Here is a 13,318-nt window from a genome sequence, read left to right as displayed (position 1 = left end):
GAGAGTGACACAGCATACAGCAAAAGCCACAATGGTATGGCTGATAACAAAACATGCATTTCCTGGAGCAGTCTAGTCAAATCCATAATCTCATTGAAAATAGAAAAAGAAGGATAGATAGAACACCATTTTGATGGAATCTATGGCTTACTTTGTAAAACAGATAAAAAGTACAAATAACCGATAGTGACTAACCAGCAAATAATGTAGACTTAACAATTCTGGGGGTATATACACATTTATCTAAATCCCAATATAGAAAAAGAGTAGGTCTCTGGGTATACCTAGAGAATATTAGAGTGGAGTAACAACTCCCCAAACATAAGCCTTGCTGGAGCCCTACAATCTACATACTAACACATCCAAACTATTTTATGTGATTATGAGCTCTAATAGCCCATTTTAAGACCACTCCAACATCCGTGTTACACCAACAGAAAGGTCATTCCATTCCAAATCATCACAGCTTCCAACCCGACAGTCTCAGATTTTCATGAAATTTGGTAGGATGATAGACGGCATAAAGTAACTTTCATATGTAAAATTTTAGCCCTCACTGACACACTGTGTTCATGTAACAGGGTTGCAAATATGACAAATTTAAAATTTATGCTTGCAAGGTCTACTAAACCGAACCATAACTTTGCTTCTAATTGTGGTAGAACTTTCATGTTGGTTTTGTTTTGAAGCTAAGGGACCATAGTTTTCATAAAAAACTGTTTTATTTAAATCTTGACTTTTACATTTCAAGGTCACATGATGTAACCTTTGTACTTGAATCTCTCAAAAAAGTGCATGTTTATTTTTTTGTACATAAAGTATGTTATACACTTAAATGCAATCTCTCTTTGGTATAAATTTCATTTTGGGAAGCCTTTGGGAACAGGAGTAAAAATAAAATAAAAAAAATAAAAAACACAAAGTACGGTAGAGTTGAACCCTTCTTGCACTAACCATGCAACTGCCAAGTTCAGACTGGTCTTATAGTGTGTGTCTGTATTTTAGGGATGGCCATCAGTGGGTTTCCATCGATGGTCACCATCAATGGTGCCATAGGTGATAAACATTGATGGTACAATAATTGCACCACTCAGTATGGCTGCAGCTTCTGCATTGAGAACTAGTGATACTTGCCTTCGGGAGGGGGCAGCCAGGTCGGCATAGCGGGGGCGTGGCACAGCAATGGGGCTAGAAATATTACCCGGCATTAGAAGTGCTGTGGGAGCATGACCACTTGATTGTGTCATGTTGTCCCTGCTGCAGCTGCTAATTGCAGAGATTAACAGCATTGTGAAGCAGGGGGCAGGGCCATGAGTATACGCACCATCGGCCCCTCCCTGTGGGGTTTTGTGTGGGTGCTGCAAGGGGGTCCGGGAGGGACTTGTCTGCTTCTCCAGGGTGGGGGGCTGGGAGCACCACCCGATTTTTGTGAGGCTCCCAGTCGTTTCGGAAGAGTATGATACAAGGGACTAAAACAGATTATCCCAGGAGGTTCCTAAACTCTGTACTCAGGGCACCCTAACAGTCCCGGTTTTAAGGATATCCATGCTTGACCACAGTCAGTTTAATTTAACCACCTGTGCTTAAACATAGTATTTCTAAAACTTGAACTGTTGGGGTGTCTTGAGGACCGCGTTTGGGAACCTATGGTTTATCTAATACAGTGTATCAGTGAGTAGTGGTAGTTTGATCAAGAGTGTGACAAATGGATAAGAAGTACATTAGTGCTGCAACCCATTTGATATTAAAAGGACAGCAGCAGTAAACAATTAAGGATGCTACCATGCATGATTAAAATACAGCCACATGTCAATAGTGATCAAATGATTTGTGACAACTGTAGGAAACAAATTAAAAGGGATTCTTTAACTGCTGAGGAAGGACCAAGCACATCAATTGTTGAGGAAAGTGACACAGAAGTGGCAACAGGCCTGAATCAGCTTTGCAGTCATTAAATGAAAGTTTAAGCAGTGTGGCAGCAGCAGAGTGTCTTAGGGGTATATTTACTAATCTGCGGGTTTTTAGAAGTGGAGTTGTTGTCCACAGCAACAAATCGGATTCTAGCCATTATCTTCTAGAAGGTTATAAATAGAAACTGATTGGTTGCTATGTAAATATATACCTTAATGTACTTTTTATCCATTTGTTATGCTCTTGATCAAACTACAGGTTGAGTCCCCCATATCCAAAATGCTTGGGACCAGGGGTATTATGGATATCGGAATATTCCGTATTTTGGAATATTTGCATACCATAATGAAATATCCTGGGAATGGGACCCAAATCTAAACACAGAATGCTTTTATGTTTTATATACACACAGCCTGCAGGTAATTTTATACAGTATTTTTAAGAATTTTGTGCATCAAAACAAGTGTGTGTACATACATGAAATTCATTTGTTTCATATACACACACAGCCTGAATGTTATTATATACTATATTTTTAATAACTGTGCCGTAAACAAAGTTTGTGTACATTGAACCATCAGAAAGAAAAGTTTTACTATCTCAGTCATGCTAAAAATATTCCGTATTTCAGAATATTCCGTATTTCGGAATATTTGGACATGGGAGACTCAACCTGTACCACTATTCACTGAAAAACTGTATTAGGTAAACTGTCTTAGTCCCTTCCATCACTAGTTCTCCATGCAGAAGGTGCAGCCAGACTCGGGGCCTGATTCAGAGCTGAATGCTCTGACCAGAGCACTCGCTCTGAATCAGGGCCCTCCTACCTTTTTTTGGAGCGTCCTCATGGACGCTCACATAGCTGTGGGTTACCACCCACAGCTATAGCGAGCGTCCATTATGATTGTCGCGATGGTCTTGACCATCGGGCTTGCGACGGAGACCCTGAGGTAGGGTCTCGCTGCCGCAAGCCCTGGAGTGATTTTGGCTCTATCAGAGCCAAAATCACTACCACTGACATCACTAGTGATGTCAGTGGGGCCGGCTTGAGACGGAAGGCGTTCCCATGGGAACGCCTCCGTCTGGCAGGCACGCCCCCGGCACGCCCACCAAAGGGGGCGTGCTGTCAATCAACATCGACAGCACGCCCCCTTCGGTGCGAGACCCGGAGCGATGGTGAGCCCGTCGCTCGCGGGGTTTCGCGCATGCGCACGACGGAGCTCCCTCCGTCATGCGCAGTGGGGAACATCGACCCGCTTGCGAGCGTCCTGCCGCTCACGAGCGGGTCTGAATGACCCCCTAAGAACACAGTAAAGATTGCCATTCACCATCAATAGTTTACAAACATTGATTGTTTGCTACCGATTGATGGTTTTGCCATCGATGGCAGAGAGCCAAATCTTTTCTGCCCTGATGGCAAAGTGGAACCCAATAATTTTTTTTCTGCTTTTGACATAAACAGCCACTCCCCCTGGATGTCCGATAAGCACATTTTCGGTTTGCCAGACACCCGGCATCAGTGGCCATCAAGTGGTGTGCAAACCATCGATGGGTCACCATAGGTACCATCAATGGTTATCACCGATGGGACCATCAATGGAAAACCACTGATGGCCATCCCTAGAACACAGAGAGAGACACTACAAGACAAGTCTGAACTTGCCAGTTGAATGGTTAGTGCAAGGGTTCAACTGCCGTACTTAATATTTATTTTTACTCCTGTTTCCAAAATGAAACTTATACAATTAAATACACTCTGTTTGGTATAACATACTTTATGTACAATTTTTTTTTTAAACATACTTATAGATATTCAAGGTCAAAAGGTCACAGCATGTGACCTTGAAATGTAAGTGTCAATATTTAAATATAAAACTATTTTTTATGAAAACTCTGGTCCCTTAGCTCAAAACAAGACCAACATGAAAGTTCAACCACAATTAACTTTGCTTCTATGATTCGTTTTATTTGACCTTGCAAGCATAAATTTTACACTTTTTGTCATGTTTTGCAATTTCATGAAAATCTGAGACGGTCAGGTTGAAAAGTTACTTTTTTTGTGATGACTTGGCATGAAATGACCCAGACGACAAACCACAATCTAACTGAAGAAAGTTAGAGCAAAATAGAATTCATGTACAGAGGGCAATAGGTTACCAGATTATAAAGAGCAAGAATGGGCTTTACCCAAACAAACAGACTCACAGCTCTAATCGTCTCTACCAAAACAAAAAAATTGAATAGTTATATGGTCAATGGTCTACTAAATGTATTAAGCTTTTCATTTATTTTTCTTGTTTGATATTACAGACTACTCTGTGTTCATCAGTGGTAATTCTAGAACAAATCTATTTGGATAAAACAACCCTGGAAAACTTTGTACAACACTGAAACGAAAGCTAAACGATTTGGTTTTGCAGGGTTGTTAGAAAAAAAATAAAAAAAAATCATAACAATTGCTGCTTCAAATCGCACAGCAAACATTTCCAAAAAAAAAAAAAATCATCAACATTTTAGTGAAATCTCACCCTATTACATTCAGCCCTATATTCTAATATTGCTTTCTTAGAAAAAAAAAAAAAACCTCCAGAAATGATCTAATTAACCAAGCTTGTTTGACAGAAATAATGCTAGCACATTTAGGAACAATTCTGATTGTGATCCCAAATGTAATTTGCATAAGTGATGCAATATGCACAAATGGGGTGCAACCAATAAGCACCAGTACAATTGCTTAAGCTACTGTAAAATGTAACAGTCTGAACCTACTGTGCACAATTATATGATCTCCTTAAACGCTATGCCTGCAACAACTTTCTCCTCGATTAAGGTAAACAATGTCGCAAAATTGTGGAGGTCTTGAATACATTAAACAACATAGAGTACACTATTTGCAAGATTGTATATTGATCCTTATGTTGTGCAGCGTACACTGCCAAGACAGACAGAACAGATAGGAAGGGACCACGAAAAAAAATTATTTGTATCCTTTCCGCTATCATTTTAGGGGCATGTCACAGGGATCAACACTGGACATTTGGAAAACAATGCGGGTTGTGAAATAGCCACGAGGTATAAAGGTCTATAGTCAGTTTTCTCTCTTTTCAAAGGACTCCACTAAAGGTTTAATGCAACAAGCCCTAGACAGTTAGTAAGACTATTTTACACTTGTGCAATTATTAAGCTTACCTGCTCAGATTAGTTTCTTGAAGACCTTTCATATCAGCAAAGCTAGTTCCTTCAATTATTGGAGAATCTAGATTGCTTGACCCACTGCTGATGTGATCACTGCTTTCGTACCCAGACTCCGCCCTCTGCCAGCTGTCAAGATGGTACATCTTGGACTCTGGATTAAGTTTATTCCTGTCCATCGGACCTTTCCCAAGAGATTCCAAAGAACTCCTGCTGCCAGATTCCTGTTTTACCTCATCCTCATAAATGGTCATCATGGCTTTTTTCTTAGGACTCTCTTTAGAGCAGTGGTTGAGGCTATGATCCTTGACTGTTTGGTGTTTACCATTAGAGTTTGCTAAATGCCGTGGGCTCAATTGGCTTTTCTCATTTTCGCTAAAGATGCTATCCACATTAAGAGTCTCTCGCATAGGCCGCCAAGGTTTTTTACTTCTGCCATTTCCCTTTTCTCTGTATTCAAGACTGCTATCTGTATCAGAGCCAGTTGCAATATGGTTCTTCACTCTGGATAATGGTTTTGGCTCAGGAATTGCAGTGTGGCCTGCACTGGGTGAAGACATTTGCTTTGAGTGCTGCTCCTGTCTCTGTTGCTTATATGGACCTTTCCCTTGACTGCTGAAGAAGTGAGGATCGGGATACTGCCTGAAGCCATTAACAGGTGGAGGAGAGACAGATTTTTGCTGTGGTCCCGAAAAGGACTTTGAATGGAATGCCACACCTCCAGATGATGGTTCTTAAAAGAAAAGACAATGTAATCAGTCAGTGTAGGTGTAATCAGTCAGTTTAGGAATTCACTTACAATTATTAAATCTACTTTTCTTATATTAACCTATTTCTGCAATACACTGATACATTTGTAGCTGCTGCATTCTAACCAAACAGGACTCTACCCTCATTTCTGGATCTAGGCATCTATAGCAGTTTAAAAGTTCAGTAAAGGTGAAATAAATCCAGGAAGTTATCTTTCCTGGGCCCCAAGTACAGGCTGCATTATACAGACGGGGAAAGGACTGACCCAATTTTATTTTTTATTAAAGCACTTTTATACTATTGCGTAACTGCCCAGGTGGGCTATACCCCCCTAGGGATTGGCAAAAAAACTAGGTCCCACTGCATGGGTAAGCAATTACAGTTCAGGCAGCAGTCTAAAAAACTATACATCATTTATTTCTAGCAGTAGCTTTCCAACACAAAGCTACTTACTTAATACACTAACTAGCCCCAGCATATATCACGGGACTACGCATATAAAAAGAATCTTTCATGGTGCCCTTGATCAGCAACAGGAATTCCTTTCTAATTATAAGGGCTATGTATTAGGGGCTTGCTCCAACAAGGCAGTGGTCAAGCCTGTGAGACAACCTGTTTTTGGCAGGCCAACTCAGGCAAGTTTGTAATGTCTCAAACACCAATGTTTCTGTGCTCTAGTACAGACTAATGGATAACTAAATCACCGGAGGTCACGGCACAGGAATCTGCCATATCCCCAGTGAAAGGGCTTTTTTCCCAAGCCACCCTCACTGAAGTGATGTTCATATTATGAAGACGAGGACCACTATAAGGCAATCTTATAGCTAGGGAGATGTTCTGGGGCAAAGAACCCAACCTGCCTCCTATAGAGTCTCCATCAAATCTGGAAGTGGGACCTACAGACAAAGGGTAAATCATGGAGCAATTAATCAGTTTATATTTGGAAAGAAACTGGTTCTGTATTATCCCTTGTTTTATAACCTTAGTATAAATTAGCACTCATCCCTCCCTGGCAACCATATAGTAGTTATTTGGAATTTAGTTCAGTTTGGGACATACAAAATATCTGTTGAGGCATAATACACATAATAGATTTGCTAAATGTTCATCACACTGTTTCCAGAAACGAAGTTATTTCCAAAAATTACAAAACCATCATTCACTTGGGTAGTCCACAATTTATAACATGCAAAAAAAGTTTCACAGAAAGAGCTGCAAAACACATCAAGATGGAAATTTTAAATGAGAAGCAAATAAATAAATAGTTTAAACACATTTAAATTTAGCTCTGTACCATTACAAAATACTTTATTAAATATTTTAAACATCTTATATTTTTGTGCCCAAACAGTAAAATGTATCTCTGGATTGAAGCCATTTATGTTTGTTAGCTACATTCAATTATACACCTAAAACACACAATTCAAAAAATAAACAACCGTGTCTTAATAAAATGCCAAGCATTTATTGTGAACATGAAAATATGTTGGATTACCTTTTGGTCTGGGGAGTTCTTTCCTCTGTGTTTTATCCACAATTCTTCTGTGAGAGGATGATGCAGCTGCTGCACTTTTTAGGTTATTCACCCTTTGGGCACATTCTCGTGACAAATCCTTTATTTTTTCCTGATGATCACTGTGACCTAATTTAACTTAATACCAATAAAATGTTACAACATAAGATTTGCAACCCATCAGCCCACCTACATGATAAGATTTTGGCACGGGATGCCGGCATTCGGAATCCCAACTAGGTTACCATCCCGACGGCTGTAGGCAAGTATCCTAACCTAACCCTGCCCGGTGCCTAAACCTAATCTCCCTGTACCCTAAACCTAACCCTCCACCTAGTGCTCAACTAGGGTCCCTAACCCACCCCCGCTATTTACCTTCGAGATTCCGGCAGTCGGGATGCTGGCGCCGGTATTCCGGCGTCAGCATTCTGACCACCAGAATACCCGCTGTCAGGAAATTTAACGTATCCCATATGATACAACCCACATCTCTATACACCCCCTCTGTTCATTCAGGCTACCTTGTGAATCTGTAAATCTGACCTAGCAAATACAGACTCTCTTACGGTTATTGGGGTCCTCCCCGTAAACATTCAGAAGTTGATGGATTAGTATTCAAACCAGATATACAGGATAATTACATAAAGGTGGCATGACCTGGCTACCAAGTACATTATTATGTAAAATAAACAGTAACATTCTATTTTCTTTTGACTGTTATATATGATAAAATATTAGTAACTATCGTGTTACACTTTGTCTAAATATTAACTTTTTTTTTTTTTCTATAGCGAAACCAACCTGGCCCTCTTCCAGCACTTGACTGAACAACTCCCCGATTGAATCCAGAATCATCCGTTTGATATTTGTAACCACTGTTCTGATAGACGTGTTCTTCAAAGTCACGATCTCTATTGTAATCTGTCTTTTTTGATGTTGCTGACATCCGTTCATTTGCTTTGGAAACATTAAAAGGTAAGTTATTTTTATGTATTTTTAATTTCAGAAACACTATCTACAAAAGTAACCAAAGTTATGTTTATAAAACAACATATTTCACACCACAGCAATACTACTTTGACAGAAAACATTTTACATTTTAGTAAATGCAGCATTAAAACAAACATATACAACTTTATTAAACAGTTCCCTGAAGGAACTCTAGGGTAGACAATGAGGATGTCTTGATCAAGCAAAATCACTGCTGGAGAAATCCTGTATACAGGTTTGTAATATTAAAATAAAAAGATTGACCGCTGCATATTCAGGTAGTGTACATAAAGTATTAACTGTAGCATTTATTTTCATCATGGACAAACTCAGAGCTTTGAAGTGCTCTGATTTGGTCCATGATAAAAAAAAACATACACGGACATCAAAAGCAGCAGTTTCCAGTCCCCATTACAGCTTTGCAGTTAAGCCATTTCCTTCTATTTTCGTTCCTTTACCAATATAGAAGCAATACTACACACCTGTGTCATCACTGTTGAAAATCCTCTTGTAGTGAGACCAGTGCATGACTTGCCTGAGAGCATCGTCTGTAGTCACCGCTGTGCCATCAGGATTTGCATAAAACAGTAGCAATGGCTGGTAATGACACCGAATGCACTTTGTGACTACATCTTTCCATTTAGTCCCAACCTGAATAACCAAGAAAACATCACTTATGTCAAGACAACTAATTTATATAAAAGATGCTCCAATTAGAACTGCCTGCACAAAACCATTAATAGCCCTTTTCCACCAAAATTCCAGGTCTGACCCGGGATTTGGAACACTGTTCCAAGCCGGGTCAGACCCGAAATTTACCCCATTTCCACTGAGTTGTCATCTCCAAGAGCCAGAAACTCCAGACAGAGGGGACCAGCGACCAGGGGAGGTGGTCCTTTCCAGGAAGGGTCATTTGGAAGGCTGGCTGCAGCCACAGCTGTCACCGGGGAGACTGGCAGGGAGAGATTACTGCCTCCCCGTATGAAGCAGGTAACAGTCCAGACCATACGGGGAGGCTGTAATCTCTCCCTCCCGGGTACTTCCAAATACCATCCAATCACCATTCTGTAAACGGGACTTCGGTTACTTGTTTCCACTGTGCTTGACCAGACTTTTACTCGCATAAAACTGCTTGAGACTCGGGAAGTAATGCAGAGACCCGAGATATTTTCCTAGGAGCTTTTTCCACTGAGCCGCGACCCGGGTTGACACGGCAATAAGCGGGTACTTTGGCCGGTGGAAAAGGGGTATAAAATGTGTATTATGTTACAGCATTTGCTTTCATGTCATTCCATTACGGTGTTTGCTGTTCAGTAAAGCAGAAGTTTAAAATAAGCTATTGTATTCCAAAAGACTCACAACTATGGTATAAAGAAAAAAAAAGAAAAAATGTAATATAATATATTACACATACATATATATATACACATACACACGCACAACACCTAAAGTTCTGATAGCAGGTGCAAGGCCAACCAAATGTTAATATAGCAAACCATCCACTTGTAGATCCACCAAGGGCTCAACCAGAGACGAGGCCAGCACTCAATTAGTATCAGATTAAATCCAAGAAAATGGCTTTATAGCAACCCTGGTGGATCTACAAGTGGATGGTTTGCTATATTAACATTTGTTTGGCCTTGCACCTGCTATCAGAACTTTAGGTGTTGTGCGGTTTTCTACATTATATATAATATGAGATATGGTAAGAACTTATCTTTGTTATCTCTATTTCAACGAAGGCCATAGGGTTCCACAGGATACCTTGGGGTATAGGTGATGAAGTCAGGCACCATAGAGTTAAGTTTTCAGCCTCCCAGGATGCACTAGGGTCCCCCTCCCATACCCCGCCCCAAGGCATCTCAGTTACGTACCAAGCCATAGGCCGGAGGAGGAGAAGGAAGAGAGAAGAAAGATCTGGACACACACACACACACACACACACACTCACCAGAGGGAGACGGAAAAAAACGGTGACCAGAGCAAAGCCCATCTGCAGCACAGGTGCGACAGGGTGGGAGTCCTGTGGAACCCTATGGACTTCGTAGAAATAGAGATAAGGTAAGTTCTTACCATCTCATTTTCTACATCAGGGTCCATAGGGTATCCACAGGATACCTTGGGGATGTCCCAAAGCAGTATCCTTTAAGGGTGGGGACGCTCCTGCGCTGAAAGGAGAATCCGCCGCCCCAAGGAAGCATCCTGAGAGGCAAAGGTGTCAAAAGTGTAATACCTCACAAAGATATGGACAGAGGACCACGTGGCAGCCTTGCAGATCTGGACTGCAGAGGCACCACGTCGAGCTCCCCACGAAGGACCCGTAGACCTAGTGGAATGTGCCCTCACAGAGGATGGAACCGGAAGGCCTTCATGAAGATAAGCTTCTGAAATAGCCATACGAATCCAACCTGCCAAAGTTTGCTTTTCAGCCTGTGTCGAAAGGAGAGGGCATACCCGTGAGAAACGACCTCGTGTACCCAACTGTCTGTCGTAGTTATCGACCAACACTGGGCGAACTGAAGCAGGCGACCTCCCACTTTGGTATCCCCCCAAAGGGAGGCCCGGACCGTCAGGCCGCAGGTTTGTCATCTGACTTAGGGGCCGGACGTCTGGTACTCCAGGCCTGTTTCCTGGGCTTGGACGATTTCTTGGGCCCAGCCTGTCGAGGAAAAGACTGTGCTTTAGGCCTACCCTGGGCCCTGTAAGGCCGAAAGGACAACGTACCAGAACTTGAAGGGACCGCAGTAGACGGTCGACATGCAGATTTGTCTGCTGCCAGCGTGGCTACAATTTTGTACAGATCCGGACCAAATAGGACTTCTCCATTAAAAGGCAAACCTTCTAAGCCCTTTTTGGAATCAGCATCCGCTTTCCAAGATTGCAACCATAAGGTGCGACGAGCAGCAACAGCTGCAGAAGAAATCCTAGAGGTGAGGATACCGATATCCAAGGCCGCTTCATTGATGTAAGTGGCCGAATCCCGGAGATTGACTGTTCGGCTGAACAGGCCGAGTTGATGGGCAGAGTCCAAAGACGCCTCCAAACTATCAGCCCAGCGCTCCATAGCTCTGGCTACCAAACACACGGCCATAGCTGGTCTGGACGCTCAATCCGCAAGGGAATAAATGGACTTTAGGCAGGATTCCACCTTGCAGTCCGTAGCATCCTTCATGGAGGACATGGAAGGTATGGGCAAAGTGGCACTTCTGACTAGGCGTGTCACATGAGAATCCACCTGTGGAGGGGATTCCCACTTAGAAAATAATTGTCAGCAAATGGATAAGCCACGGCTAAGCGCCTCTGAGACTGATACCGTTTTCCGGGGTGTTTCCACGCCTCCTCTAAATGGTCTACTAACTGACCAGAAAGAGGAAACACTGTGGCGTCACCCTTAATATCCTTGAAAAAGGCATATTTGGATTTGGACACCGGAGGATCATCCTCCTCAATAACTAAAGCCGTGCGGACTGCCCGAATAAGGCCAGGAATATAAACCTTTGACTTAGCGTCCGACTCTTTAGTACGAAGAGGTTCCTGGTCAGATAGATCCAGAATCTCCCCATCATCGGACGTCACGTCGTCATCCTCATAAGGAGCAGACGGACGCCACAGGCTGCAACACAGACTCCCCTTTTAACACCTCCGACAAATGCTGTACTGAATTTGTCAGAGAATTAACCCACGTAGGCTCCTGTGAAACCTGGGGAGGGGAAATAGGGAGACTGTGGGGTACCATCAGTTGTCTCGGGAAACCCTGCATGGGTGACGACACCACTGACTGCTGGGATAATCCCATCTGGGAAAACCCAGGTGGCGGAGCTAACTGGCCCACTAAGGTTGTAAGCGCCTTAGCAAAACAAGCCCAGGGAGGTTCCTGTACCGGGGCCATGACAGTAATTGGCCGCGCCAATAAATAACACTGCCGACATAGCCCCTCCGCTATTGGTACATTGCACTTAGTACACATAAGCTGAAGAGGAAATTCACTCTTAGACGTGATGGTAAGTATGTGACCCCTCTCACTGATACTCGTTAGTATAGTGGGAGAAACACCCTGCAATCACCGCACGGGCTTTAGCAGAGTAAGAGCAGGGACAGTAAAATGGCCGACAGTAGAAAGTGAAAGTACAGGCAGCAGCGCTAGCAGAAGTCACATACAATGCAGAAGAAATTAATCCCTGCACTATCAGCACTGTTTCTCAACTACACAGATACAGAGTCTGGTAGGACACAGCGCTGCATACACTGACCTTAAGCCAACGGAGGAGAGGTATGCCGGGGGACCCAGACCGCGATGCCACCAGTCAACAGCTTCCAGCAGCGTTCACCATACGAAGATGGCCACCGAGGAGCAGAGAGGAGGCCGGCCTGAGGGAGGAGCGCTGCCACAGGACCAATCGGCAGCGCAGAGAGGGCTGTGTGCAGCGTGGGAGGCGCCGGCTGTATACAGTGAAGGCGCACTCCTCTGGCATGCAATTAACCCCTGGGACGCCGCAGCGCTTGCTGCTCAGCTGCGGCCCGCTGTCCCAGGGGGATAGTGGAAGCGCAGGTTAGTACCTGGCTCCACGCTGCAGCCAGTCCCCAGGGAGCCCCCTGCCTGAGGACTGTGGAGCATGTTCTCAGCAGGAACCCACCGCGGGACCCACGCTGCTTACTTGCTCCCTTTGAATCCGGCCATGGTCCGAAGCATCTGGGGTCACCGCTAGCCGTGACCCCAGATACTTACCAGCATCCCCGGATCAGTACCGGCGTTCTGGTACCGGCGGGGTGTAGGGGAGACGGCATGGACGTGACTGTCCATGCTGTACTCCCAGATGTGCAGCCACAGCTGCCCCTCTAAACATGTGCTCCGACTCAGAGCCGGGCACCAACGAAACTGGGATGCCTTGGCTCGGGGGCGGGGTATAGGAGGGGGACCCTAGTGCATCCTAAGAGGCTGAAAACTTAACTCTATGGTGCCCG

General features: G+C 43.5%; 1 protein-coding gene across 1 annotated transcript in view; it reads right to left on the bottom strand.

Annotated features, from left to right (window-relative positions):
* USP53 (ubiquitin specific peptidase 53) overlaps window positions 1-13,318 on the bottom strand; it is a 53,655-nt gene that overhangs the window by 18,013 nt on the left and 22,324 nt on the right. Inside the window, exons 9-12 of the mRNA XM_088452250.1 lie at window positions 8,839-9,007; window positions 8,168-8,323; window positions 7,349-7,504; window positions 5,101-5,836 (exon numbers count right to left, since the gene is read on the bottom strand). Coding sequence (XP_088308376.1) covers window positions 5,101-5,836; window positions 7,349-7,504; window positions 8,168-8,323; window positions 8,839-9,007 — 1,217 coding nt within the window. The remainder of the gene's footprint in view (window positions 1-5,100; window positions 5,837-7,348; window positions 7,505-8,167; window positions 8,324-8,838; window positions 9,008-13,318) is intronic.

The sequence above is a fragment of the Taudactylus pleione genome, unplaced genomic scaffold (genome assembly GCF_031769625.1).
Source record: "Taudactylus pleione unplaced genomic scaffold, aTauple2 ptg000036l, whole genome shotgun sequence".
Lineage (NCBI taxonomy): Eukaryota > Metazoa > Chordata > Amphibia > Anura > Myobatrachidae > Taudactylus > Taudactylus pleione.
Note: the sequence above shows the minus strand (reverse complement) of the source record. Positions and strands in the feature narration are given on the sequence as shown.